This window comes from Crinia signifera, chromosome 1 (assembly GCF_055691185.1).
Source record: "Crinia signifera chromosome 1, ASM5569118v1, whole genome shotgun sequence".
NCBI lineage: Eukaryota > Metazoa > Chordata > Amphibia > Anura > Myobatrachidae > Crinia > Crinia signifera.
The window spans coordinates 174,528,724-174,555,915 of NC_139217.1; the positions used below are offsets into that span (position 1 = coordinate 174,528,724).

Genomic DNA, 27,192 nt, shown 5'->3' on the forward strand with positions numbered 1-27,192 from the left:
TATAAATCATTTTGTTATGACTTACCGTTTTGTATTCATTGAGGCCTTCATCATCCATTTGTTTGTTAGTGGATCAAATAACTCCATGGTACCCAAGTGTTCATTTCCATCGTGACCTCCAACAGCATACACCTTTCCTGAAAATTGACAAGTATTCAGTCATATACACCATACATAGCGCACCCAGAGGACTCCATTGTATTTTGTTAAAAGGATTGAATATTTAAATCAGTGGGAACTATTATTGTGCAGTGGGTGATTTGTACCGGGATCTTGAGGACTAAGGGACCCACTGCTGCCTAAACCAGCAATGAGTTTTCCCCTGGCCCTACCGAAGACCATTTTGAGCAATGCTGAATGAATGGCCCAGTTCATGGAGCAGGGTGGGCCCCACTGTGGTAACTGGTCCTTTCCTTACAAAGGCAGGGATTACCTTGTGTTCTGGACTGATAAGAGTCCTGCCACCTATCAGTAATGATCACAGTCACATACGACCTCTAATTAACAGACAGCTGTGCATTTTTTTTCTGATTCACTTCTGCCTGTGAATTAAAGTCAGCTTACAACCGGTGTAATTGGCACGGTCAGGATATGTGGGCGTACCGTAGCTGCATCATCTCTCCTACAGCACAAGAAGCATTCACCTCTCCCCATCTATATTTAAATAAATAATCATAATATACATGCACCCCATCTTTATAGCAGGTCGCCATATCTGTACCTAGTCACCCTGCTGGCTGCTATAAAGACGGGGGAAAGAGTCTACAGTCAGCCGGCAGGGTGACTATGGACAGATATGGCAAACTGCTATTAAGACGGGGTACGCGACTACAGTCAGTTTGCCATATCTGTCCATAGTCACCCTGCCGGCTAACTGTAGACACGTAGCCCGTCTTAATAGACTGCTGTTCTCTGCACAGCCAGTATGTAAAAAATTAAATAACTTTTGTTTAGGTTTTGTACTCATGCCTCTTTGTTTTGGTATGCCCTTAACCCAGCCCATTATGAGAATTTTGTTTATATACATCGTGTCAATAGCCCAAATTGAGAGAGTGTATACGGTGGCACAACCTTTTTCTTGCGACTGTTTGGTTGGGAGTACATCGGACGTCGCAAGTAAAATTGTACAGGTGTGTATGCGTGTATCGGCAGGTGTTTGTGGACAATCAGTCGCGTCTATGGTCGGTCGAACGGTCGCCAGAAAACAGGGATTGTATATATGTGTTCCCAGCTTTACATTGTCACCCTCTTCCTCTCCCTGTCACCCACTGCCGTGTTGCAGATTATGAACTTGGGTTAACAAATTAAAAGCTCCTACCGATTAGAATTATATAAGAGGCCGAAATAATAATAAATCACTGCAATACCGCAATTAACAGTCCATCTATGAACTATCTTGCAGGTACAGATTCAGATTGCAGTGTTCGTAACATCATACTCTAAGTCCCTGTGAGTTGCATCAAAGGCTCCTATGGAAATCCAGTTCTTGGAGCTGGAGAGGTGCAGCAATAGTTTGCCTCCATAGGCATATAGGTCATTTTCTTATGCTGGTCCATTATGACAGTTTCCCAAACTCTACCATTACAGTCCAGGCTTAAAGGATATCTGCTTTATTTGGTAAATTCAATTGACTGGAGGTACTTAATAATATTACCTCTGCTCAAAGATGGCCATCATTTAAACTGAATTGTAATGGTGGAGTTTGAGAAACACTGCATCATGGTGTGCTGGGGAATCTGTTTCTAGTCTAGATGACCCCCCCCCCCTATTGGTAACAGGGACTGCTATCTGCATCGCTAATTAACCTTTTGCAGGAGGTTTCTGTGAATTTTCCTACATTAGGCTGTTAGTACATAGCAACAATTCATGGAACTAATCGAGAAGGCTGTACATCATTTTATGAAATAAAAGCTAAAGGATATATAGATTATAGGGTAAAAAAAAACATTTGATCTTACAGCTGGTTTCTGTCTAAACAGTGATCGTGACCCTTACATAAGAGGTGTTGCATATAAAAACAAAAATCATGACATCAGTTTGCGTTCAAACTCCTATTCATGCTCAAAGGAAAATGTTAGAATTAGAACATTTCTGTACTGACCTCCCACCGAGATTACACCCACGTGTCTTCTACGGCTGCTCATTTCTGGGCCAAAGAACCAGCTGTTTCTACTGACAGAGTAGCATTCAATGCTGCGAAATGGGTCCCCTGAGCCACCACGTCCGCCAACACAGAACAGCACACCTGACAGGGAGGACAGATATTCAGGGTCACAAAAATCAAAACTGCAGCAAACAGACAATCATTTGTTCTGAGGGGAGGATAAAGTGTATTACTGCATCTCAGATTGATACTGCTTTTCATTTGCATGGTTAGGAAACAAAAACAAAAAAAATTTGAATATTTCAAATGACCATAATAATATTACCAAAGTATTTTGTGTGTTTTACACGGTGTACCAATGATTTCAGGGAGTCAATGGGATACATTTACTAAACTTCAGGTTTGGAATCCTGACAAGATTTTGGCTTGCCAGAGAAATTGCATCCTAAAGATTTTCTAGCCTCAAATTAGCCAAAACATCACATCGAATGACTATAAAGTGTTTTTTATTCCCATATAAACTGAGTGCCAACGTTGCTGTGAGCGATCAACATCCTCTAAAAATGCCAGCATCGCTCACAGGGACTGTTTTTAGAATAAATAAATGCAAATACACCCAAGTCAAGTAATTGAAGTTTAGTTATATATTGCACGGAGGTCATGGGTTCCATCCCACCAGGGCCCTAACTGTGCAGAGTTCGTATATTCTCCATGTACTTGCGTGTGTTTCTCCGGTTTCCTTCCACAATCCAAAAATATGCTGGTAGGTTAATGGTCTCCCATCAAAATGAACCCTAGAATGTCTGTGTGTGCGTGTTACTGTACATGTGGTAGGGAATATAGAGTGTAAGCACCACTGGGGCAGGGACTAATGTGATTGCTCAAATATTCTCTGTAAAGCGCTGCAGAATATGTGTGCGCTATACAAATAAAACAGTTTCAGACACACCGCAATCAGGCCAAATAAATGAGCAGCACTAAGCTGAACCAGAAAGGTCTACATTTTCTATCTATTTTTATACAACACTTGCATATGTGCAAGCTTGCAAACCTTGGAAGGATTGCAGCAGGATATGGCATTTAGCAAAGGCAACACAACCTTTAATAAATTGCTTTAGAACCCACTGTCAATCTGCTATAATTTCCACCACTGTCGCTGGCTCTATTTAGTTGGTTGTTTTGCCACCAGCTGTTTATGTCACTGGTTAAAATTTGCTGCAATTAATTTGTAATCACGTGTCAATGGCACAAACCCCAATGTATGTGCTTCTGCCCACTGTTTCATCATATATAGTGTTCCCCGACATTCCACAGACATCAACTTAGACACTGTTGTTCATGAAACATTAACAAGTGGAGCAGCCTTTGTCACCGCAGGTCTTATCAAATGCTCTCCAAAATCAGCCTTCTTTCAAAAAGGTCCCAGATCTCCTCTTACAGAACTAATAGTTATTTATAATAATGACTAGCTCGGAACTACATTTTCCTACATAAATCTGACCATGCTCTGATCATATTTAGCCATAGCATTTGCTTTCAATATGCTTTATACGTTCCTTACCCTGAGACCTGTATTTTCCACTACCTTTAGCATATACGCTCAGGCCTGAAAGATGGTCTGCACCCCGCTCTCACTGTAAGCAGTGTTCTATCACAGACTGAACCCTGTGGGCTACAAATAGGTACTGTAATCCTACAGAAGTGTGCTATGGGCAGATGTATGAAATCCAGTTCACAAAAAACATGAATTTATTTATTCATGGTGTAAGAAGGCTGCTGAATAAGAATATTGTCTGCATTTCTAAAAGCTGATGAGGCATATTTTTGGGTTGTGCTGAAAAGATCTATTTTGTTTAAGGTCACTGACATTGCCATAAAAGAGAAAAAATATCCCCACAAACAATAATAAGTCTGTTTCCTAAAACTACTTAGCTAATCAGTTTAATCAGCATCAATGCATTTATTGTGTAGCCCAGCTCAGAATTTTTTACCACTGGCACATGTAACGGGTTTACATGTCACAGATTACAGGCACTGTAGATTTTAGGACCATCATTTATAGACATGCTCAGTATCCATACCTCAGTAGCTGCCATTCATGGTTAAGGTTGAAAATAGTTATAAAAAAAAAAAAGAAAAAAAAAAAAAAGGGGATTAAAGCTGGCCAAACATCAGGACAACCAGCATCAGATCAGAGACGTCTAGTTAATTTCCCAGCAGCTTTCCAGACACATGCTAGATCTTAGGGCCCACCATACATTAGGCCGACTTGTCCTTAGGACAAGTCGGCCAGACTTACCCGTCAGCTCCCCGGGAGAGCTTGATAAGATTTGGCACTTCAGATTATCACATGTAAACCCAGGGAAGTTGCAGGAGAGCAGGGTCTGGGGGAGCTGCAGGCAGGGTAGCGGTAGGAGAGGTAGCTGGCAGGGTCCATGGTAGAGGCAGAGCAGTCCCCGCGGCCAGTATCGGGAGAATAGATAAAAATCCTATTCAAAAGACTGGGCAGCTGCTGTTTGGCTGAGCGCTCAACCAAACAGCAGCTGTCCAGTCTTTTGTATAGGATTTTTCTTCTATTCTCCCACCGCCTGCAGCACCCTCGGACAGGAGCATGCTCTCCGCTCCCAGCTCCCCTGGACCTTGCTCCCTACCGCACTGACGGCTGCACATAAGATTTATTGTCCGACCTCCGAATCTGATCCGATGCACACAGGACCGCGCATCGGATAAGAACGGAGGTGATCCACTACGCAATTTCACCCGATTTCTCGGCCCGATCCTCCAGAGTTGGGTGAAGTCGGGCCTAAATCACGTAGTGTATGGGGGCCTTCAGGTTTGTAATTTCACATAAGATCTATTGTAACTCCCAGCATACCGGTTGTTAGCAGCATCTTTAGATCTTATGTTGGCCATACACTTGTGTGATCAGAAGCTATGCAACATGATGCCCAAGCACCCAGTCGCATGCCAAAGACATTTCAAAACACTGGGGCGGCCCTCTGATTGGCTGAGTTCTCAGCCAGAGGCCTCGCATTCAGAGGGCCGACCAATCTTTTCAAATGTTTTATTTTTTTTCAAATTCAGCCACCCGCCGCTGACAACCACTGCACGCCAGCCCTCCTGCACCTCGCTCCGCTACACCAGTACCAGCCCTCCTCCCGCCGATAGCATTGCAAGCGATCGGATGTGGTTAAATACTACATGCGATTCGATAAATATTATGTGCAGCACATAATATCGATTGACGTGACAGTCGACCGGCAGACCCACACATCGCATCAGGTGACACATTCAATGTGCATACAATCATATGATATATCACACTGATGTTGTCAAAATCAAATGATTGTATGCAATATCCCCCTAGTGTATGGGCACCATTACGTGCAGCACATGGAGGATCCACCTAACAACTCGCGCATCGTACCAACACACCTCACAATTTCCATTAAAAATCATACACAATCAAAAATTGTGTGTTTGGGCCTGAAATCATTCTGATGTATGGCCAGCTTTAGATTTGCTTGTGACACAAAACATTTACCCCCCTCCTCCACTCCAAAAATAAATGAAAGAAATTAATTGCAGGAAATAGTGAAAGCCCATTCCACCAATAAATCCTGATTACCGGCTGTCTGTTTCCGTGGTGTAGTGCGGATGGTGTACACAAAGTCCGGGACAGCCCGGCTGCTCAGATGCAGGTGGTAGTTCCTAGCTTCATCCAGCAGATCTCTGCACTTCAAGTTCTGTTTGATGAGGTCTTCTTTGGCCACAACAGACATGAGGAATTCAATGGGTAACAAAGGCAGACGAACCTGAGAAGTGGGGATTTGGTCTTTTTAAAAAAGGAAAAACCCAGGCAATTAAGAAAGCAACCAAAAAACTAAAATCAAATAAAAAGGACTACTATTATACATTATGGCCGCCTTTTCTGCATAAACACAAGTCATGGAAAAATTCTACTCCTATTTACCTGAGACAGTATTTCATGGAGCCATACTTCATGGTGCTGAGGGTTGGCACGGAGCCACTTTATGGATGCATTGTAGACCTGCCTCTCACTCTCAATGTGTAGGTCCCCAGAAGAAAGCAATTTATGAAGGTGCTGAGGGGACATGGTGACAAAATCCTCACAATCCACTACCTCCGGGAAATGGTCACAGGCATAGCGATCAGCCATGTCCATTAAGTCCACACGATTGTGGCTCTCCGCAAAAGCCCGAACTGCCAAGCAGTTAGAGGGGTGAAAATGTAGTTTCATGTATTCACAACACGCCTTGGCAACTAACTCCACCTGGAGTATGCATGCAGCATACAAAAGCGGTTGGACGTTATCAACTGTGAGGGTCACTTGGGATGAATATGCAAACTTCACTAGGTCTTCAATGGCATCACCATCAAAGTCACGTATCTCAATCAATGTTTGTTTTGCTTCAGCCATATCAGAGAGGAACATTGCACGGAAATATGGTATCACGCAGGCCAACACAAGTTTGTGACATGGAATCAGCTTAGAACCAACCTGTGTAAGTAATGCGAGAACATGGGTTAGAAGATTCATGCCATTATAGCAGAATAGTTTATAAAAAAATTTAAACAGCACATTTTTAGCACTTAAATAATGAATGTTCTGCACGCACTTGTCATCCATTAGTGTCCGGTTGCACTCACTGTTTGGTCTGACTACATCCAATCAGAAACCATTGACCCTAATCAAAAGAATGTGCAGTATATTTGGAAACTTTGCAAAGAAGCTGTATTAAAGAACTATAAAATACATCTGCAGCAAAGTTATTATATAGGCAGGGGCTGGCTGGCAACTTTTCACCTGGGGGGCAAGTCCCGAGCACTGGCCCATAAGTAACAGCGCATTGTTAAATGGGGTTTGGTATAACACACCGACAGTCGAGATTCAGACAGTTATTAGCCCGACATCGGGAATCCCAACTGGCCGGACTCGGACAGCGGGGGGAGCACGATGAAGCCCCTTGCGGGCACAGTGGCGCGCTGCGCTTGCAACCTATTTTATTCTCCCTCTTTTGGGGTCGTGGACCCAAAGAGGGAGAATACCCGCTGCCCGTGTGTTGGCTTTTAAGAAGTCGGGATTCTGACATCGGGGTAAAGACTGACGGAATCCCGACTGCCAGTGAGTCCTCTGGCACCCGTTAAATTTAGGTTTTTCGTTGGGCTGGAAAAAAAAAAAAAACTGCTCTCTCTGTATTTTAACAACAACAGGAGGACACCAACGGCTGCTCCTCCTGCATAACAGGAGGACACCAACGGCTGCTCCTCCTGCATAACAGGAGGACACCAACGGCTGCTCCTCCTGCATAACAGGAGGACACCAACGGCTGCTCCTCCTGCATAACAGGACGACACCAACGGCTGCTCCTCCTGCATAACAGGACGACACCAACGGCTGTTCCCAATGCATAAAAAACAGGAGGACACTGCAGGCTTCTCCACCTGCATAACAGGACACCACAAGCTGCTCCCCCTGCATAATAACAGGACTGAGGAGTCTGGACACCAAAGGCTTCTCCCGGAGAAGCCTGTGGTGTCCTGACTCCTCAGTCCTGTTCTCCCCCTGTAAAGATGCTATTACTGTACCTGAGGCAGTGAGGCTGATCTAGCCACCGCCGGATGTACACCGAGGCTGAAGGGAAGGGGGAACGATACACACGCACAGGCCGGCCGCCGGAAGTAGGATGCCTTGTGATATCGGCAGAGGCAGGATTCCTGGCGTCTGCTCTGGCCCCTCGTCCCGCCTACATGCCACCCACAGCCCTGCCCAATGCCCTCTGTAGCTGCCTCCTGCACTGTCTACACATGTCCTCAGTGCAGAAGGATGGCGGCCAGGTTCTTAGAGCCGTGGCCAGCACTGCTGACAGCAGGAGGGTTAGCCAATAGTTACCCATAGGAACACCAGGCAGCCCGCACTGGCCCGCAGCACTAATTGGCAAAGCAGCCTGGGGGGCACATGGCACCCTGCCCAGCCCGCCTCTGTAGCAAAGATATGCTTAGAATGGATGAATGTTGCTTGACACCCTTGAATGTCATACAATTGCACAGTGCATGCTTCCATAGAGGCATAAGCCAAAAGTCATAACTTAGAAATGGTTAACTGAAAATTAGCTGTAACATCTTTACATATCTACTCAGACTTGTCGATCACTAAAGTAAGATGACAATTTAAAAAGTAATTCACAATTGACAAAGAAGGGACAAAATACCCTAACTAGTGTACCAATGATTAAAAAGTCACATTTACACCCCTTACAGTAATTACCCATGCCTGAACAACAATTAAACACTGCGCTTCTATTCAGGGTGCATATGGATCTGAATTATCCTCCAACACCGTTGAATATAATAATAAAAAAAAAAACGTTTTTATTAAATAAAAATAATAATATATTCTTAATGTAAATTTCAGGTTGCCACTTACCTTTAAAAAACAATACTTTAGTACAGTACTTCATAAACAGCAGATACAAATTGATTAAAACAACTGACATCATGTATTGGGTTTAATCCTGTATGACCCCCAATAAATCAATTAGCACTAAGCTGCTTTTAAAAACTTTTGTATACCCCCAACAAAACGTTTAGAGCTGCACCTTTATATAACTTATGTCTGTATGGTAAATAGGCTTGGATGGAATGGTGACACTGACACTTCTTAACAGATAATGATTCAGATTCTATCCATCTCAGTAAACCGGCATAATTAGTGTGGTATAAAATATACAGTTACTCCCCATATCTCAAAAGGATTTTTCTCCGTTACCACTGGAGGCTGTAGTGCAGTGGTCTCCAACCTTTTTTGGGTCGGGAGCTACTCGCAACAAAATAAACCGCCCGAAGAGCTACTAAAGTAAAAAATGTTAAAAAATCTGCATAATATAAAAAAAAACACACTGCAATGCCCCAGACATAATATGGCACACACTGCAATGTCCAATATGTCACAAACATACCTCCCAACACTGTAGATAGAGGAGAAGAGACATCTGCGCGTGCCGAAGGCACGCGCCAAAAATTAGAGGGTTCAGCTACTACCGTGGAACTCCTGCGAGGCTACATCCCCCATTTTTTCCGCTATGGGGGCATGGTCAGCTCTCTAAGAGCTGTAGCCACATGGGGTGCGGCCATGGAAAATGGGGGTGTGATACACATATGCCCTCAACAGTGCAGTCCGTGATACCCATTATAAATATGCCCCGCACCGTGATGCTCCATTATACATATGCCACACACACAATGCCCATTATACATATGCCCAACAACGTGATACTCCGTTATACAAATGCCCCACACCGTGATGCTCCATTATACATATGCCACACACCGTGATGCTCCATTATACATATGCCCCACACCGTGATGCTCCATTATACATATGCCACACACAGAGATGCTCCATTATACATATGCCACACAGTGATGCTCCATTATACATATGCCACACACCGTGATGCTCCATTATACATATGCCACACCGTGATGCTCCATTAATCATATGCCACACACCGTGATGCTCCATTATACATATGCCACACCGTGATGCTCCATTATACATATGCCCCACACCGTGATGCTCCATTATACATATGCCCCACACCGTGATGCTCCATTATACATATGCCACACACCGTGATGCTCCATTATACATATGCCACACACCGTGATGCTCCATTATACATATGCCACACCGTGATGCTCCATTAATCATATGCCCCACACCGTGATGCTCCATTATACATATGCCACACCGTGATGCTCCATTATACATATGCCACACCGTGATGCTCCATTATACATATGCCACACCGTGATGCTCCATTATACATATGCCACACCGTGATGCTCCATTAATCATATGCCCCACACCGTGATGCTCCATTATACATATGCCACACCGTGATGCTCCATTATACATATGCCCCACCGTGATGCTCATTATAAATATGCCCCACACCGTGATGCTCCATTATACATATGCCCCACCGTGATGCTCCATTATACATATGCCACACCGTGATGCTCCATTATACATATGCCACACACCGTGATGCTCCATTATACATATGCCACACACCGTGATGCCCATTATACATATGCCACACACCGTGATGCCCATTATACATATGCCACACATCGTGATGCCCATTATACATATGCCCCACCGTGATGCTCCATTATACATATGCCACACACCGTGATGCTCCATTATACATATGCCACACCGTGATGCTCCATTATACATATGCCACACCGTGATGCTCCATTATACATATGCCACACCGTGATGCTCCATTAATCATATGCCCCACACCGTGATGCACCATTATACATATGCCACACACCGTGATGCTCCATTATACATATGCCACACCGTGATGCTCCATTATACATATGCCCCACACCGTGATGCCCATTATACATATGCCACACACCGTGATGCTCCATTATACATATGCCACACACCGTGATACTCCATTATACATATGCCACACCGTGATGCTCCATTAATCATATGCCACACCGTGATGCCCATTATACATATGCCCCACCGTGATGCTCCATTATACATATGCCCCACCGTGATGCTCCATTATACATATGCCACACCGTGATGCTCCATTATACATATGCCCCACTGTGATGCTCCATTAATCATATGCCCCACCATGATGCTCCATTATACATATGCCATACCGTGATGCTCATTACACATATGCCACACAAATGATGCCCATTACACATATGCCCCACACCTTGATGCTCATTAATTAATAATCATCAAGGTATCTGGGGCATATGCCACACACATGATGCCCATTATACAAATGACCCACAGCGTGAAGCTCATTATTAATGAGCATCAAGTGTGTGGCATCATGTGTGTGGCATATGCCCCACACACCTTGATGATTATTAATTAATGAGTATCAAGGTGTGGGGCATATGTTAAATGGGCATTATTTGTGTGGCATATGTTTAATGACTCATTAAACATATGTCATACACATGATGCCCATTAAGCAGTAAACAGTTGCGCACACACAGTTTAAAAAAAAAAAATTACCTAACAGAGTTAAGCAGAGGCTGTGGGGGCGTCGATAAGTGCGGCATGTTGGGGACGTCAGGAGAGGAAGCGCTACGCGGCAGGAGGTCACTGCCGCCGCCAGGTCCAGAAATGCGGCATTAACTTACTTTCTGACCTCCTGCCGCCAAGCAAGGACCCGCTGCGCGGCAGGAGGTCACTGCCGCCGCCGCCAGGTACAGAGACGCGGCATTAACTCACTTCCTGACCTCCTGCCGCCAAGCAAGGACTCGCTGCGCGGCAGGAGGTCATTGAGCTACTCTAAAACACCCGGCGAGCTACCCGTCGCTCGCGAGCGACGGGTTGGCGAACGCTGCTGTAGTGTGAGCACCTGTGTCTTTAGTTGTCAGGGAGAAGGGAGGGCCAGCAGTAGGGTAGCAGTAGGGCGCCCCATGAATTTTTAAAAGTAAGAAAAATGATGTGTCCCCATGCTACATTTTTTTGAATTGTTAAGTATATATTGCATACAAATTATGAAGAATCTGAGATATTTATGTGGCCCACCATGCCCCTGAGGATTTAGCAAGGATATCACCTGATTTTCGATCAGAGCCGGGTTGATGAGATGGAACACCAAGTAGTTTCAAATCTCTTTGATTCCCAACCACAACAGTAAGGCGTTCTTCATTGACATTTTGGTTCAACAGAGAAGACCTACGTTTTGAGTCCTCTTTAGAAGAGTTGCTAATGAAACAAGTTTCGGGCTCTTGAGTATATCATGAGGCTTCATGCTGTTCCCTTTCTTTGTTATGTTCTTAAATCAATGTAAGACACGCATTCATGGCACACATACAAAAGTTGGCTTTGTTTTGTGAAAGTTAGTGGTTTTGTATAATACAATAGTATTTTAGTACCAAGATACAGACAATTTTTGGGTGTGGAGGTGGACAACCAAAGTCAAATCAAACATCAAAAACATTTTGGACAGTTGTTTCTATTTTAGGGAGATGGATGGTATTGTAATTTGGGTCAAGTTACCAACTTTCAAACTACAAAAGCCCTGGCGCTTATTCTCAAAACAATATATAATCAAGTCAGCTGCTGCGGGTATCTTGTGAGTTAACCTGGACTCATGAAACAACAAGAAAAAAACAAAAAGGATTTTTGATACTCTGCACTGCTGAGAATACATTTTTATATATAGGTCTGCTGATTAAGAATGATTCCGGACACACAGTTCAAATTTTATAACATGAATACAATATACACATACATAATAAACAGATAAAGGATATATCTAAAAATGTAACCGGTTAATACGAAATAGCACTTTGGGATATCTCCAGATCTCTATTAGTTAGTTGAAGCGGGGTAATATATTTTAGGATTAGCAGCAGTTCAGTATATGGCAAATGGTATCCTCTGAATGCAGGGTTAAGAAGCCAATGTGGGTAGAATAGCCAGTCCATGTTTATTCTGACAGGGATTGTTGACAATATCAAGCATTCCAAATGTCTGGGCGTTTGTTGCACCCTAGCCAGCAGCCGCATCTCTGGCTGGCGGGGTTTGGAAAGCAGCGCTCTCCGTCCTACAACTCGACTGCTCAGCCTGGTGGTGAACAGTGAAGTGCTGAAACCGATGTGGCGGGAGTAAGCGCTGCCACATCTCTCACCCGCAGCTCAATGCAGAGTGTTGTTGCATCTCTCACTTACTGCTACAGATTGGCTGCCACTTGTCAGCTGGACAGCGGTCTCCTGGAATGGCTTGTTAGCCAGAACGTCACTGCTGTGTATGCTGTAGTCCCCAAAACCAGACTAGAACCAATAGTTTGCTCACACTGGAGCTCTGAAAAAGATCCAGTCTGTGCGAAACGCATTAGTGGAAACCTGTGGCTTACCATGAGATTAGGCATCATTTGCATCCTAAGTGGACAAGCACCAACTTCCATAGTTTGAACTGACTGGCACTGTCTTAATGAAACGTGAGTTATAAAGGAGGAGCAATCCACCTTCTCCTGGGTTCAACGCCATATCTAATGTATCCATAAGTAAAACTAAAATATCGGCACTCAGCATACAAGAAGAACAAAAACAATTGAAGTGTGTTCCTCTATACTTTCTTTTGGAGATAGATAGATAGATAGATAGATAGATAGATAGATAGATAGATAGATAGATAGATAGATAGATAGATAGATAGATACAGGGGTCGATGTTTGAAGCAGTGATAACAGAGAAGTGATAAAGTGTGTGATGATAGTCTATTAAAAAAAAAAAAAAATCTATCTAACTACTCCTGACCTCTATGAGGTTAAGTACCACCAGTAACCACTAGAGGCCCCCTAACAGAACAAATTACTAAATTGTAAGCAGGAACATTGATCTGGGACAAACTTGGAGGGAGAGAAGTTGGAGAATTTGAGAAGCCCTCATTGTGACAGGCTTTTAACTAGTCCATCATATCTATTGGAAATGGAAATGGAAGAGGAAGGTGCTTAAGCTTTTATATCTTACTCATGCGAGAACAGAAACATTGATTTTTTTTAGAAGAAATGTGGTACTGCTTTAGGCCCAGAGTAAAAGAGGTTTTGTTATACATTTACCAGTTCACTTAGCAATGTTCAGTCATAACTAAACTTGGAATAAGAAAAACTCCTAACAGAAATATATGTACTTACAACAGGTACAAAAAAAAAAAAAAAAGGAGAGGAGCAGCATACAAGAAATATTTTCTTACAAATCAGTACCACCACAAGAAAAATATATGGCAATTTAAAGAGTACTGAAAAATTATTTTTAGGAAACATTCTTTAAAAACAAATTTTTACCAGGGAGTAAGACCTAATTAAGCATGAAGCAGCACACGTCTCTATAGCAGTATCCAGGGTAATAGTCTGCTAAGGGCGATATTTGCATGCAATTGAGGTCAGCCTCCACTTAGGAGCCTCTTATTGAACCCCCACCAACAGACCCCGCTCCTAGCTACTACATGGGCAAGGGGGCTGCTATTCTTCCCATTTGTCTACTTTAAAAAAATACCGTCTATGATCAGAGAATACGGTAACATCTCAGGAGTCATGAGAAGCCATAAGTCTGTAGGTGCTAGAATGGGAGAGTCTGCATGATTTTATTGCTTTCCATTCATGGCGTTTATAAAAAACATATCCATGTTTATTCTGACAGGGATCGTTGACAATATCAAGCTCCATCTCCACACAGGTCTGAGCAAAAGGCACTATAAAAGGAGAGGGTGGGAAAGGAACACTTTTTGTTAAGCCTAGGGCTGGATTATATGTGGGGCGATAGGGGCGGCAGTGTCAAGGCCCCCCACACTTAGAGGCATCTAGTCGTTAAGTGTAGCTTCTCCTCTGTCACATAGCAGCTCCTTATCTACCCTGCTGCTGATGCCATTATAAGCGGAGTGTCTGTGGTGTCACTCATAACTGCTTGACTTCTCTTGTCCGCCTCTCCCTGCCATAGAGCAGATACAGCAGTCTGCCATGCCGATTCTCTCCCTCACCGTGGGAGTCAGAGGGATCATATGCAGCGGGCAAAGGAAGCAACCGGTTCTTCGGGATTACAGAGAGGGTGACCTTTCCCTGGGTGTCATCCCCTTCTAGCTGGGGGGCTGCTGTGCGGCGCAGCAAGATGAGCAGACACTGTCAGGGGTCTGTGCTGCTGCTGGTAACCTGATGTCTGCACCCAGAGCTCAGCTGAGTGCATGATTAAAGTTCCCCTCTCCTGCTGGCAATGCTGCCATGTACTTGTCATTAATTCCTGCTTGCTGCTGCCGAGCGAGCGAGAAGATAAAATGGGAATTGGGGGGTAAGCGAGAGGTCCACTTTTATGGATAGTGTCCCCCACAAGCTTGGGGCCCCCACAGTCCTTAATGCTGCTCTGGTTAAGCCCCTTTTACTTATTTGAACCCCTGCAGTGCATAGAACAAATTCCACTAATCCTAAATAGAGAGGCATTTACAAAAGTAAAGCCTCTATTTACAGATCAATGTAATAACTCAAAAACGGACAGAAAGAAAACAGTCAACACAAACCAAAGAAATTTAGGACAAAAATAAATACTATTTACTAGATCAAACCAGTTGAAGCATTTTGAAAAGAGTGTGATGGAGAGATTAGTATGACAAAATATTTCCTCTAATAACAAGTGACCTAAACTGAATGACTGCAGCCTGAAAGAACTAGGCACATTATAGCCCCTATGACAGGTGATTAGCTGCTCAATAAACCCCCTTTTACACCCAAATCCCTGGCCGGACCCTGGTCTTTGAACAGTGGAGTGGAGTTTCCAGGGTTGGACCCAGCTTCATACCCCATTTACACAGCACTGTGACCCAGGTCTGCGCCATTTACACTGAACCTGGGTCAGTCCTGCTTTTCCCTATGGATGACATTAAGGACTGATAAACTGCCATCCAACCTTCCCTCAATGATTTAAAATAAAAATTAAAAGACATGACAAGTTACCATTGAAAAATGTTGGTTTGTTTATTTTGTAAAATATTTTAAAAAAAGTTTTATTCAGTGCTCAAGCACACATAGCGGTATAAAAGTGCAGCATCACCCATGTGCCCTCCCCAGCCCCTTCCCCTGCAGCAGCAGACCGAATCTCCCATGTGCTCCCCCCAGCCCCCCCTCCCCCCCAAAAAAAATATTATAAATGATACTGTATCCAATTATGATTTCTGTGTGCCTGTATCCTTTCTGGCTGCTGTCTTTTGCCACTGCAGCGCACTGTGGAAAGGCGTCCAGCACTTCTGGTATCCTTTCAGCACTACCCAGATGTCCCAACCTGGGTTGGGACAATTTACACCGCCCACGACCCAGGTCCAACCAGTGTTAAACCCTGGTCAGGACCTGGGTAGCAGACCAGTGTTACTGGACCTGGGTTGGCCCCTTTTACACCAAGGCTGACCTGGGTCCAACCTGGGTTATGCCTTGGTGTAAAAAATGACAGACCTGGTTAATCCTACACAACTCAAAAAAGACACAGGAATGCAGTGCTAAAAAGGTCTAAACGATTGGATTTCCTTCACAATAACTTATTAAAATGGATATTGAAGAAATAGCTACCATTCACTTTTAGAGGTTTTGACCTAGGAGGCCATAAAGAATGAATGGACTCCAGAGCTTCTGCCTTTTCTGGATTTTCTTGTAATCCAGTGTAAAATAACCTTGTTGGAAGACGCTTCAGAAAGGTCAGTATGTAGCCGTGTGACAAGAAGCCCCTGGCCCAAGCATACTTGGTGGTCCCTTCTCAAACCTCGGCAAACAGAAGCTGGCCCCCCACGCTGCAACCCCTCATTATTGAGGCTGCCCTGTCGGGTGGTAGGCTTGGCTGCTGGTTTAGAAGGAAGCTTAGATCCCTTTGAAGAGCCACCCTGTCATCTAGATAACGCCTGACCTCAAGCTTTTTCTGGAGGACAAAAAGGAATCAAAGCTGAGCCTAGCTCCAGATGGAGCAGCCAACGGGAGGAAGGCTGCGTTGTATCTAGCACAATTGCCTACGCTTGGCCAACCTATCCTTGTCCAGAAATTGCTGGACAGAAGCAGAAATCTATGCCTGAGCAAACTACTAAATCAATGGAGGCGCCACCATAAGTAGCTGAATCAGCAGAGCTTAGAGGAAGGACAATCAGAGGTGTGGTAAAAGGCGCACAACTCGAAGGTAAAGGCACAGGAGCAGTAAGGTTCTCAACCAATTGAGATATTACTTGTGTCATTGTGGAAGCCCAAGACAGTTTCTTGAGAGGAAGATGCGGATGAAGAAGCATCCACCGAAACAGATGAAAAATGCAAAACAGAGGCCATCGTTATCCGGATATTGGTAAGAGTGTTCACACAGACTATGAGTGAACAGCACAGAAGCACCCATCTCAGAAGCTTTGCTCTTGGACATTTCAAAGTAAGCAAAATAGACCCCCCCCCCCCCATCTATGTAACTGACCACTCATAACTACGGGATCCCCCCCTCCCCCCAAAAAAAAAATGGTGCCTGACCCTGCTGGAACCAAAGTTAAAACTGCTTGTTGGAGAGGGATCCTGAGCATGCTATGAAAGAACTAACTGTTTGGTGACCACCGGACCCTGTACCCACTGCTCCCTGTGTCACCTAGTGGACAGACGAAGAAAAGAAGCAGCTGTAATTGGAGAGACAATTATCCACAGAGGGACTAATGGGCCTACACATAGGCCAATTTCAGGGCATTTTAAGGCATAGTTGAATGAAAGCGGACTGTAATTGAGGCCAGTTTGCCAGTATGCATTGTTCTAGTTATCTCTGCAATCCATTATCAGTACATATTTGTGCCAAGCCGATCCTTGCTGCATCAGGTCCACCTGTAAACAGGCATAATTACACAAAACATACAACTCTGCGTGGCCCACAGTTCCTTTGCCACACCTGTAGTGACTGAGCTTGGCATCATGCTTTACAGACATGAGGTATAGGGAGGGATGTCATCGCAACTCAAATGACTAAAGCTTAATCTTTTTTGACCTACATCAGAGTCCCTTTAATGTCCTAATTATGTAAATGGAGCTTTAGCTGGATAATTGAGTCAGAAGTTACCAATTTACTTTTTCACAGAAGTGGAATTTCAGGTTAACCCAGCACTACTGTACGCACAGTATTTCACCTTCATGGTTCATCTGAAACTTTGCATGTTTCTAAAAGTAATTTTAGATTTCACTGTAATAGGTGAACAACTTTAAAACATAAGTAAATTTGCTATAACAAGGATTTCAATTAGAGCCAAATGAAAATAAATGTTTAGAAGTGAAACGTACACTCCCAAAAACTGCACCTTTCCGTTTCTTGGTTTGTTAAAAAAAAAAAAAAAAAAAAAGAATATTTTTTGAACAGCTACATGTACCCAGTATTATATTTTTTTGTTGGGATTTTCTTTAGCGAGGACCATTAAATACATTTCAGTTGAAAGCCTATCATAAGAAAATACAGACAACACACATCATTTGAAAAAAAAAATAACACTTCTACACTGCCAGTATTGGTAGACTGAAGGGTAAAAATACTAGGATGTATGTTTTAATGAAGATGGGAGGTTGCCCATAGCAACCAATTTCTAGAGTATCTAGAGATGTTGGGGACATATCATTATCAGGTCATTTTCTTCATGTTAGAAACCATAGAAATCAACAGAAAACCCTTGAAACTCCAAAGGGTGTGATTCAATCCTACCATCAACATGCATTCATAATAGATGACAGTAGTCAAATATTGCTACCGGTAGTTTTTAAATTTAGAGATGTAAAGAAAAAAGTTAGAGATGTAATTAGTTGCAAAGTGCTTTCGTCTGATGGGAGGCCCTTCATAGCCATCAAGGTAGAATGAGGTTATATTCACTTATACCCCTTTTAGACATACTATCCGGGAATTACCCTGCATTTTGACTGTTGGGTAATTTTCCCGGGTGCACCCTGCACCCTTTCACACTTACAGCAGCAAATTACCGGGCAAAGCAGTTCTACCCAGTAATTTGCTGAAACACACAGGTTTTTCTTATGTCTGAAAGGGTCAACCCGGGTCTTAAATCCCAGGTCCTCAACCCAGGTAAAAAGAAGGGTCGGAGACCTGGGTTTTAACACCCGGGTTGACCCTTTCAGACATACCAAAAACCTGGGATTTTGCTGTATGTCTGAAACGGGCAAAAAAACAAAAATAGCACAGAAACATTAGCTGAATTCCATGTTTGTTACTCCACCCACTGCAGACAAGGATTGTTTGAACAACCTGGTAGCAAGATTTAGGATTTTGCTTAACTGAGGAAGACTGGTTGTTCATTGGTCTATGTGTGGCTATGGTTACTATTAATATTGAATAAGAGCAACAGATTTACTCTCACTGGTGTTTGGTCCCTATATTCCAAATACTCCCTATCATCAGACTGGTTTGGTGGGACATTTTAGGGATTGCCAGTAAATCTCAGAATTTTGGGAAGAGTATTACACCACATAAAGACCCATTTGATGTGCTGCTTGGCAAACTGTCACATGGGGTCTCCAGACCACAAAAATCTTTTAGGCATGATTGTAATGCGGCTAAGATTAAGATCACCATAAACCAAAGATTGTAATGCGGCTAAGATTAAGATCACCATAAACCAAAGGCGAGCAACAAAGCTTATTAGGGGAATGGAGAATTTAAGCTACGTGGAGAGATTAAGCAATTTGGGACTATTTACATTAGAAAAGAGACGTTTAAGGGGGGACATGCTCAACATGTACAAGTATATCAAGGGCCAATATAAGGAACTGTCACACACCCTATTTTCTACTAGAAAGGAATCTAGGACGCGAGGACATGAGTATAGATTAGAAGAAAAAAGATTTCATTCAGCTAGTAGAAAGAATTTCTTTACGGTCAGAACAGTCAAACTCTGGAACGCTCTTCCCAGAGAGGTGGTAACGGCTGGCTCATTAAATGCGTTCAAGGAAAAGTTGGACAAACATTTACTGGAGAAAAACATCCATGGGTACAAATAAGAAATATAATTTGTCTGTAAAATACCAGAACCTACCAAATCAGCAATGGATATCTATATCAGGTTGAACTAGATGGACGCAAGTCTTTTTTCAGCCTTACCTACTATGTTACTATGTTATGTTACTATCATAATAGACTATGGTATACTGCTTCCATAACATATATTACAGCCCAATTCATGGAACAGTCACAGTAAACCATGAGGTTTAGGAAACCAAACCCTTGTCTGGCTTTGTGATAGCTCTTCTCAGAGGAGCGGGGAGCACGCTGCAATAAGCCAAGAGCCTCGCTGTTTTGGCAGCCATACACACTGTTTCCACTTCGCTGTAAAAACCCAGCAAGGTGGAAACGGCGTGTGCAGGGGCGTCAGTTGAATATTGACCCTCGAGCTGTGACTTTAACAATGTAGATTGAACTATATTAATTGGGACTTTGGACCTTATTGTGGTCCAGACGCAGATGGTGTGAATTTTGCAGGTGTTGAGTGTGGACCTAACACTGCCCGCAGTGCAGGGCCGGGCCGCACCCCACCCCACCCCACGTTCCCTCGCACGACTGCGAATGGATGATTTGCATAATCATCCATTTGCAGCCTTGGGTGCGGGGGAGAAATCATTCGGTCATAGACCATCAAATTATTTCTCCAGCACTCACAGATCCGAGACACCTCTGTGGTGTCTCTAATCTGCAAGTGCCCTATGCAGGAAGCAGGCGGACAGCTGACATCCGCTGCCCACCCCCACGTCACCGGGCGATTTGGGAAGGCCCAGCGTTTTCATGGAACACCCATGTAACACTGGGTTTTGCCATGGGCGCTGCCCCATGCCCCCGCTGCTAGGTATGAGCAGAACGGCGAACATGTAGTGCCCGCTTACACCCTGCATCTGCGCGGAAATGCGTCTTCCCAAAACATTGGTCCCTCGTGTGAATGTTCGGGGGACCGATCTACTCATGACCCCCTTTGTATCTATTATTTTTATGGGTCACCTGCTAGGTTATTATTTACAGTTTCTTATATGTTCAGTCAAAATTGTAACCTGTCCTGTCCCAGCTGTCATAAAGAGAATACAAAATAAAAAATTACCTTTAGAGTGACATCACATAGCTCACCCACTTCATAGAACCGTAGAAGTGAGCTGTGGAAATCCTTCCATGCCTCATCAGCTTCAAAGACAAATGAGCCATCACTATCAGCGTCACTTGCAATTGACGTCTCTTGATGTAACTTCCTTTTACCTTTTGCTTGCTGTGGTTTGGTTTGTCCAGGGAGCATAGATTGCGATGCCATCAGGAGCATGAACAGATGTCAGCAGAGCCCAGTACTTCATATTAATGTGCAGTGACAATAGCTGCCGCCATCTTGACCTGTAAACAGAAAATGCACAACTCATTGTAAAAAGGTCACATAATATATGAATAGCACTAAAATTATTTGTTTTTGCATATTGGTACAAATCCTTAAAATGACCCTTGTACTCTCCCCTTAATACAATATGCCCATTTGCGGGATTATCTCAAATCCCTAGATTTTAGTATTAACAGACTGGCATAACCTGCTTATGTAACGGAGACTAAAACAACGTCACTGTAGTAAACAGTAGGTTACTTATACCCCTTTTACACCAAAAACCCTGGTCCGACCCTGGTCTTTGAACGCTGGAGTTTCCAGGGTCTGACCCTGCTTTATACTGCATTTACACAGCACTTCGACCTGGGTCGGACCAGGGTCTGCACCATTTACACTGGACCTGGGTCAGCCCTGCCTTGTCATTACAAATGGCCTGCAGCACCACATCACCCCCTGCACATCATCACCCCCCCCCCTGCAGCATCACATCAATCCCCCCCTGCACATCATCACCCCCCCTAGCAGCAGCAGCACCCCCCCCCCCACCTGTACATTATCACCCCCCTGCAACATCAAATCACACCCCCCCCCCCCCTGCACATCATCACCCCCCTGAAGCAGCATCAAATCACACACCCCCTGAAGCAGCATCACCCCCTGCACCTTATGACCCCCCTGCAGCATCAAATCACAGGCTGCTGAGGGGGGAGACGGAGGGGATGCTCCCCGCTGCTGTAACTCCCCCCTGCAGCCGCAGGGCCGGGAGTGGAGGCAGCGGGAATCAGCAGTGCAGGTGGGCAGGGGACATCATCACCTGTAGAATCATATCATCACCCCCCCAGCGCGGGGTCCAGCCTCCAGGCAGCGGGGTCCGGCAGTGCAGGCGGGGGATCCATTCAGCGTATACCAAGTTGCCGGCGGGGTCCCCCCAGTGTATGGGAACTAGTAGCGGCAGTTCCCAGCCGCCGCAGGGACGCTCGCTGGTTACTTCCCATACGCTGGAGGGACCCCGCCGGCAACTTCGTATACGCTGAATGGATCCCCCGCCTGTACTGCCGGACCCCGCTGCCTGGAGGCTGGACCCCGCGCTGGGGGGGTGATGATATGATTCTACAGGTGATGATGTCCCCTGCCCACCTGCACTGCTGATTCCCGCTGCCTCCACTCCCGGCCCCGCGGCTGCAGGGGGGAGTTACAGCAGCGGGGAGCATCCCCTCCATCTCCCCCCCTCAGCAGCCTGACAGTTCACCCCAGGCCCTTAGCAGCCGCAGACACCCCTCTCCTCCTGCAGCAGCTGGGGACAGCTTCCCCAGTGCTGCATGCCGTGCACGGACCCGCTGCGGGTGCCTGGACCCGCAGCGGGAACATTTACACCGGCCTCTACACGGGTCCTAACCGTGTTCTACCCAGGTCAGGACCTGGGTAGAGGACCCGTGTAAATGGACACGGCTTGACCCCATTTACACCGCCGAAGGTCCGGGTCTGACACGCCACTGACCCGGATTTTTCAGCGGTGTAAAAGGGGTATAACTGGACTTCATATCCTCTTCACAGAAGCCATATACATTAATTGCTGTATACAAATTTGTATTCCTTACTTATACCAGAAAATCCATTTCAATTATATAGTGTTCATTCTAGCACCTGCCATCTGTGAAAAAGCCCATGCAGTTCCTGTTCCCTGCTGTGGTGTTTCTAGCACGGGTCTGGTTTGCAAATCAGTGCTGATATACAGACCACACTGCTGGAAGCACTACAGCTTACAGCGACACCCCAGGCAGAGAAGAGGAACTGCATGGGTATTCAAAGATGGCGGGTGCTAGAATGAACACTAATTATAGAACACCAAAAAAAATCTTATTTACTGACACTTACATACCCCAATAATACAGCAGCAACACACTTATTTAAACGTGCATCTACTAGACAAAATCGGAAGAACAATTTGCCAAAAATCGCACAGTTTACACTGCTTGTGATTCCAAAGCGCAGCCCCTTGAGGTCAGTAAGAGATTATAGACTGTGCAGGCAAGGCAATTTTGACTATGTTGAATACAGCTTATTTGGTCATAGACCATAGGCAAAATCGCAGTCAAATTCGGCTATAACCAAGATCGCACCATGCGTATGCACCTTTACAGTTGTAGTGTTATATAGAAAATAAAGCAGTCCATGTGTCTGACTAGGCAGGGAAAACAGGTTTACTTGCTTGCTATTTAACACAATTAGCCAGTAACTATGGAAACCCTCAGTAATGAGCTGGATGTTGAAATGTGAATCGTGAGTTCCCTCCTATAGTTTAGCTTGTGAACAGATAGTAGTGAATTTCCAATGCTGTTCATATACTCATTGTGTTCCATGTATTTGGAAGCATTCAGTTGACATAACTTTGCAAGAACATATTTTCTGAGCTGGCCTTTCTAAGCACAATCTTTGTAATAAAATATGCTGCTTTATGAATGGCATAAGAATAGCTTTAGAATAGATTACAAAGACAATCCACAAACTACTGTACAGAGGAGATTCAATTACTCAGGCGCTAGTCAGCACTGAAGATATTTTAAATAAAACAGTGGTAGGTTTCCTCTATGCAAAAGGAAATCAGTCTTTAAAATGTATTAAATGTTCTAAGCAGTAGGCCAGACTGATACCAAAAAGCAATAACTTAAGCTCAACTTAGCAGATGAAAATACAATGGTCAATATCAAATTAGCTCTGGAAAATTCCTGCAGCTAATAGAGAGTCACCCGGTACTATCCAACGAGTCCCGATAACCTGGCACTTTATCGCAGATTTTTCTTCGCATAGTCGCCAATAAGCAAAATGTGTATCCGCAATAAGACATTGGTCCAGGAAGTTATCATGGTTCACATGTGTTATGGCCCAAAGACGTGCCCTAATTGGATAGTCTAATAATGACGGTTGGTCATATATCACAATATCACCCCATATTTGGGGGGCAAAAAAGAATCGGGGCTATTTGTATACCCCCAAGTTCTATCTTACCTATTTCTGGAAAAGTTGCCTGACTTTATTTTATACATGTGTGAGGATTGTAGTGCATATTTCAAAGACTATTCTATTTCCAAACCTGTTTAGGGAATTAATAATCCACTTCACTGTGGATATTTTACTTCTGCTATGTACGAAGTGTACTCATAGGGATAGTGGTAGCGATAACCACTGTCCCTGTAAGTGTGAAGGAGTTTTTCATATTGGTGAAACTCCTCTGGGGACGCATGTGCACAGTACCAGTTTCAAAAAGCAATCGCCATCCCAGATTGTCCAACATATTGGACAATGTGCAATGGATCGGACCTGCGACTGCTAATGTATGCGACAATTGGTCTTTTGTGCAGCCGTTTTGACAATAATACAACTCTTCCACTGCAGCCGATAAATGCTAGGGAGATAACAATTGGTGGTGTATTGGTATTTTCAGATTTGAAGACCAAAATTTTTTTTAAAAAAAGTTAAAAATCGCAAATCACTGGTAAATAGTTGTAGAGTTTGGGTGCAGATTGCAAGATTGGGATTTGTTCAATCATCTTCCAAATTGAAAAAAAAAAAAATCCCGCTGATGTACTGTATGGTGGCCTTAAGCCTCCATAGGCTTAAAAGGAGTTTTTCAACATCTGATGGTATAAACTAATGAGGCCAAACTCCGAAAAGCTTTGCTGCAATCTGCAGCACTACTTAGCTGTCAGCATGAGATTTCCTTTCTGTGTAATATTCTGCAACAGGTAATTAGCACATGGCAACAATACATACAATTAAGAAACAGCTGTTTCTACATAAGGATATAAAAAAAACAAAAAGTTGCTTAGTAGAGAACAATAAATAGTCTTAATTTTAATGCTCAGGGATTCAACACTTGCACGCAAAAATAAACCCTGCATCACACAAACACATGCAGGCATCAACTGATGAACATTGCTGTGAGCGATCCTCAAAATAGCCGCTAAAATCTACATTGTCGCTCACAGCTACTGTTCTTTTAGTATAAATAGACACAAATACGGCCAAGATAATTGATTGAAGTTTAGTTAAATATTGCACCAAAAAACAATCACAGTTGTGGTGAGCGGTGCTGCCATTTTTGAAGATGGCTCACAGCAACGTTGGCGCTAAAAGGTTTAATAAAAAGGTTTGCTTGGCAAATTTCACACCTATTTTGACAAATTTCCTTCACAAAAAGGGTTTAAAAAGGTGTGGTTTTAAATGGTAGGGTTGTTTTAGAGAAAAAGGTCAGGAGTAGATTGGTAGGTACTTTGTCACTACATACCAACTGCTAAATGCAGGAGATTTCACTGCAAAGGATAATTTGAAATGAAGACTGTGGTCTGTTTTTTAGGTGGATAACACCAAAAAGTGGAGCTTTTTGGGGTCTGGCACAAACTGCTACACACCTACGGAGGTGCCTGTGTAAACTGACACTGCAGTATTTCTAAAATGTTAAAGACTGCTCTGATATACCAGAGATGTAACTCACAGACCGCCCTAAATCGCTACAACTGAATCCGTGAGATACAGACAGTACATAAAAAAGGGAAATTTTGTAAAGTAAAAAAAAAATAATCATGATCACAGCATTGCTGTGATTAATTTTTATTTTTTTTAACCTGAAAAAAATTTGCCCAGCCAGGTGGCATCAAGCAGTAGTTCGGTGGGGGTCTTCGCAAATACATATTAGATACTGTCCAATAACTTTGTGGCTGCAAATTTTGAACAGCTCCCAGACACTATCCACACTTGCCAGCTACACAGAATGCACCCTGGTAACAACCACCAGTGAGTGGACGCAGGAGGACCCCCCTCTTTGATGTTTACAGGCGACTGCTCCCCCCATAGAGTCCCCTTACTTTTTTTCATGGGATCTCTGCCCTCCAGCCTGACAGCAGGTGGGTCACTCGGTGTGTACAGTCACTGTGCCATAAGGGGAGAGTGCATAGGCCACTTCAAATTGAAAGCAAAAAAATAAATAAAAATCAGGACACCTGATTCTTTGAAGGTGTGCTGCATGTTGTGAGGGGTTATGATGATCAGAAATGCTATAGATGCATACTATGTGCTGTTAACAGCACTGCATGTACTGTGCCTTAATAGGAAAAGAACCAATGCAAAATAAATACACTTTATTTACCAAGGAGAAGCCTCGAATCAGCCTCATCTTGTTGTTAGCTACAACATAAACAACAACAACCAGCCACAGATCACACTAGCATTATAGTGTAACCCTAGAACAACAATAAATGATTGATTTAAAGCCCACAGAAGCAGAGCCCCTGGAGCAGCGTTACACCATGCTACCTGCAGGACATAAGCCACAGGCACATTACTAACTTACTGGGACTGGGAAATGCAGAGGTATGAATGAGAGCAGCGCGCTGCCATAGACACACACGCACCCCATCCTCTGTATAAACAGTGCGTGAGGCAGAGAGCGGGGAGAGCAGCGGCACGTACACACCCATGGGTCCGGGGAGAAGGAGACTCCGCACAACATCTGTATGACACACAGCATCATACACATACTGTACACAGTATATTATCCCGCACCTACCTCACTGTTATCCTCGCAGCTGCTTCTGCCTTCTTCTACTTATTAGCCCGCCTCCTTCCCGTGCTCAGTGTCAGTGAGCAGGGGCCTGCGAGCCACGCCCCCTGAACGAGTGCCGGGCGTCCATCTTTGTTGTGGGCACTGACCAGTTTACTCCAGGGCAGGCCATAAAATAAATACATGTACAACAAATCATACAGTAGTAGGACTCGGAGGGATATTATCATTTGAACTTGAAACTAAGTAATCCTAAATCTGCCGTCTATCCTGTAAATTACTTAATTTTTGCTGTGCTCACGTGCTCTATTTTATTAGGAACTCATAAATATTGGGCCAGATTCTCTAAGTGATAAACAACCAGCCAATCAGCTCCTACCTGCCATGTCACAGACTGTGTTTGAAAAATGTCAGGCAGGAGCTGATTGGCTGGCTTTTTATCACTCTCTATTTTATCACTTTTGAAGCTTAGAGAATCTGGCCCTAAATCTGAATTGAAGCTGAGTATTTTGAATCATACTTGCCTACCTGACCCTCTCCATGAGGGAGAAAATGCTCTGTTCCTGGACTTTCCTGGTAATGTATGTTTGCCATCACCTGTGGTGAAACGCC

At 44.0% G+C, this 27,192-nt stretch overlaps 1 protein-coding gene across 4 annotated transcripts in view; it reads right to left on the reverse strand.

Annotated features, from left to right (window-relative positions):
* Window positions 1–26,715, reverse strand: part of KLHL8 (kelch like family member 8) — a 39,358-nt gene extending 12,643 nt beyond the window's left edge. The window contains exons 1-6 of one of the 4 annotated variants that reach the window (XM_083177624.1): window positions 26,587–26,715; window positions 20,760–21,040; window positions 6,078–6,626; window positions 5,733–5,919; window positions 2,102–2,245; window positions 26–137 (exon numbers count right to left, since the gene is read on the reverse strand). In XM_083177624.1, the coding sequence (XP_083033750.1) occupies window positions 26–137; window positions 2,102–2,245; window positions 5,733–5,919; window positions 6,078–6,626; window positions 20,760–20,972 (1,205 nt within the window). In that variant the 5' untranslated portion in view covers window positions 20,973–21,040; window positions 26,587–26,715. Of the gene's footprint in view, window positions 1–25; window positions 138–2,101; window positions 2,246–5,732; window positions 5,920–6,077; window positions 6,627–11,195; window positions 11,350–20,759; window positions 21,041–26,370; window positions 26,461–26,493; window positions 26,515–26,586 lie in introns of those variants that run through there. The other 3 variants (XM_083177639.1, XM_083177632.1, XM_083177648.1) reach the window with 3 other exon arrangements.
* Between the last annotated feature and the right edge of the window lie 477 nt (window positions 26,716–27,192).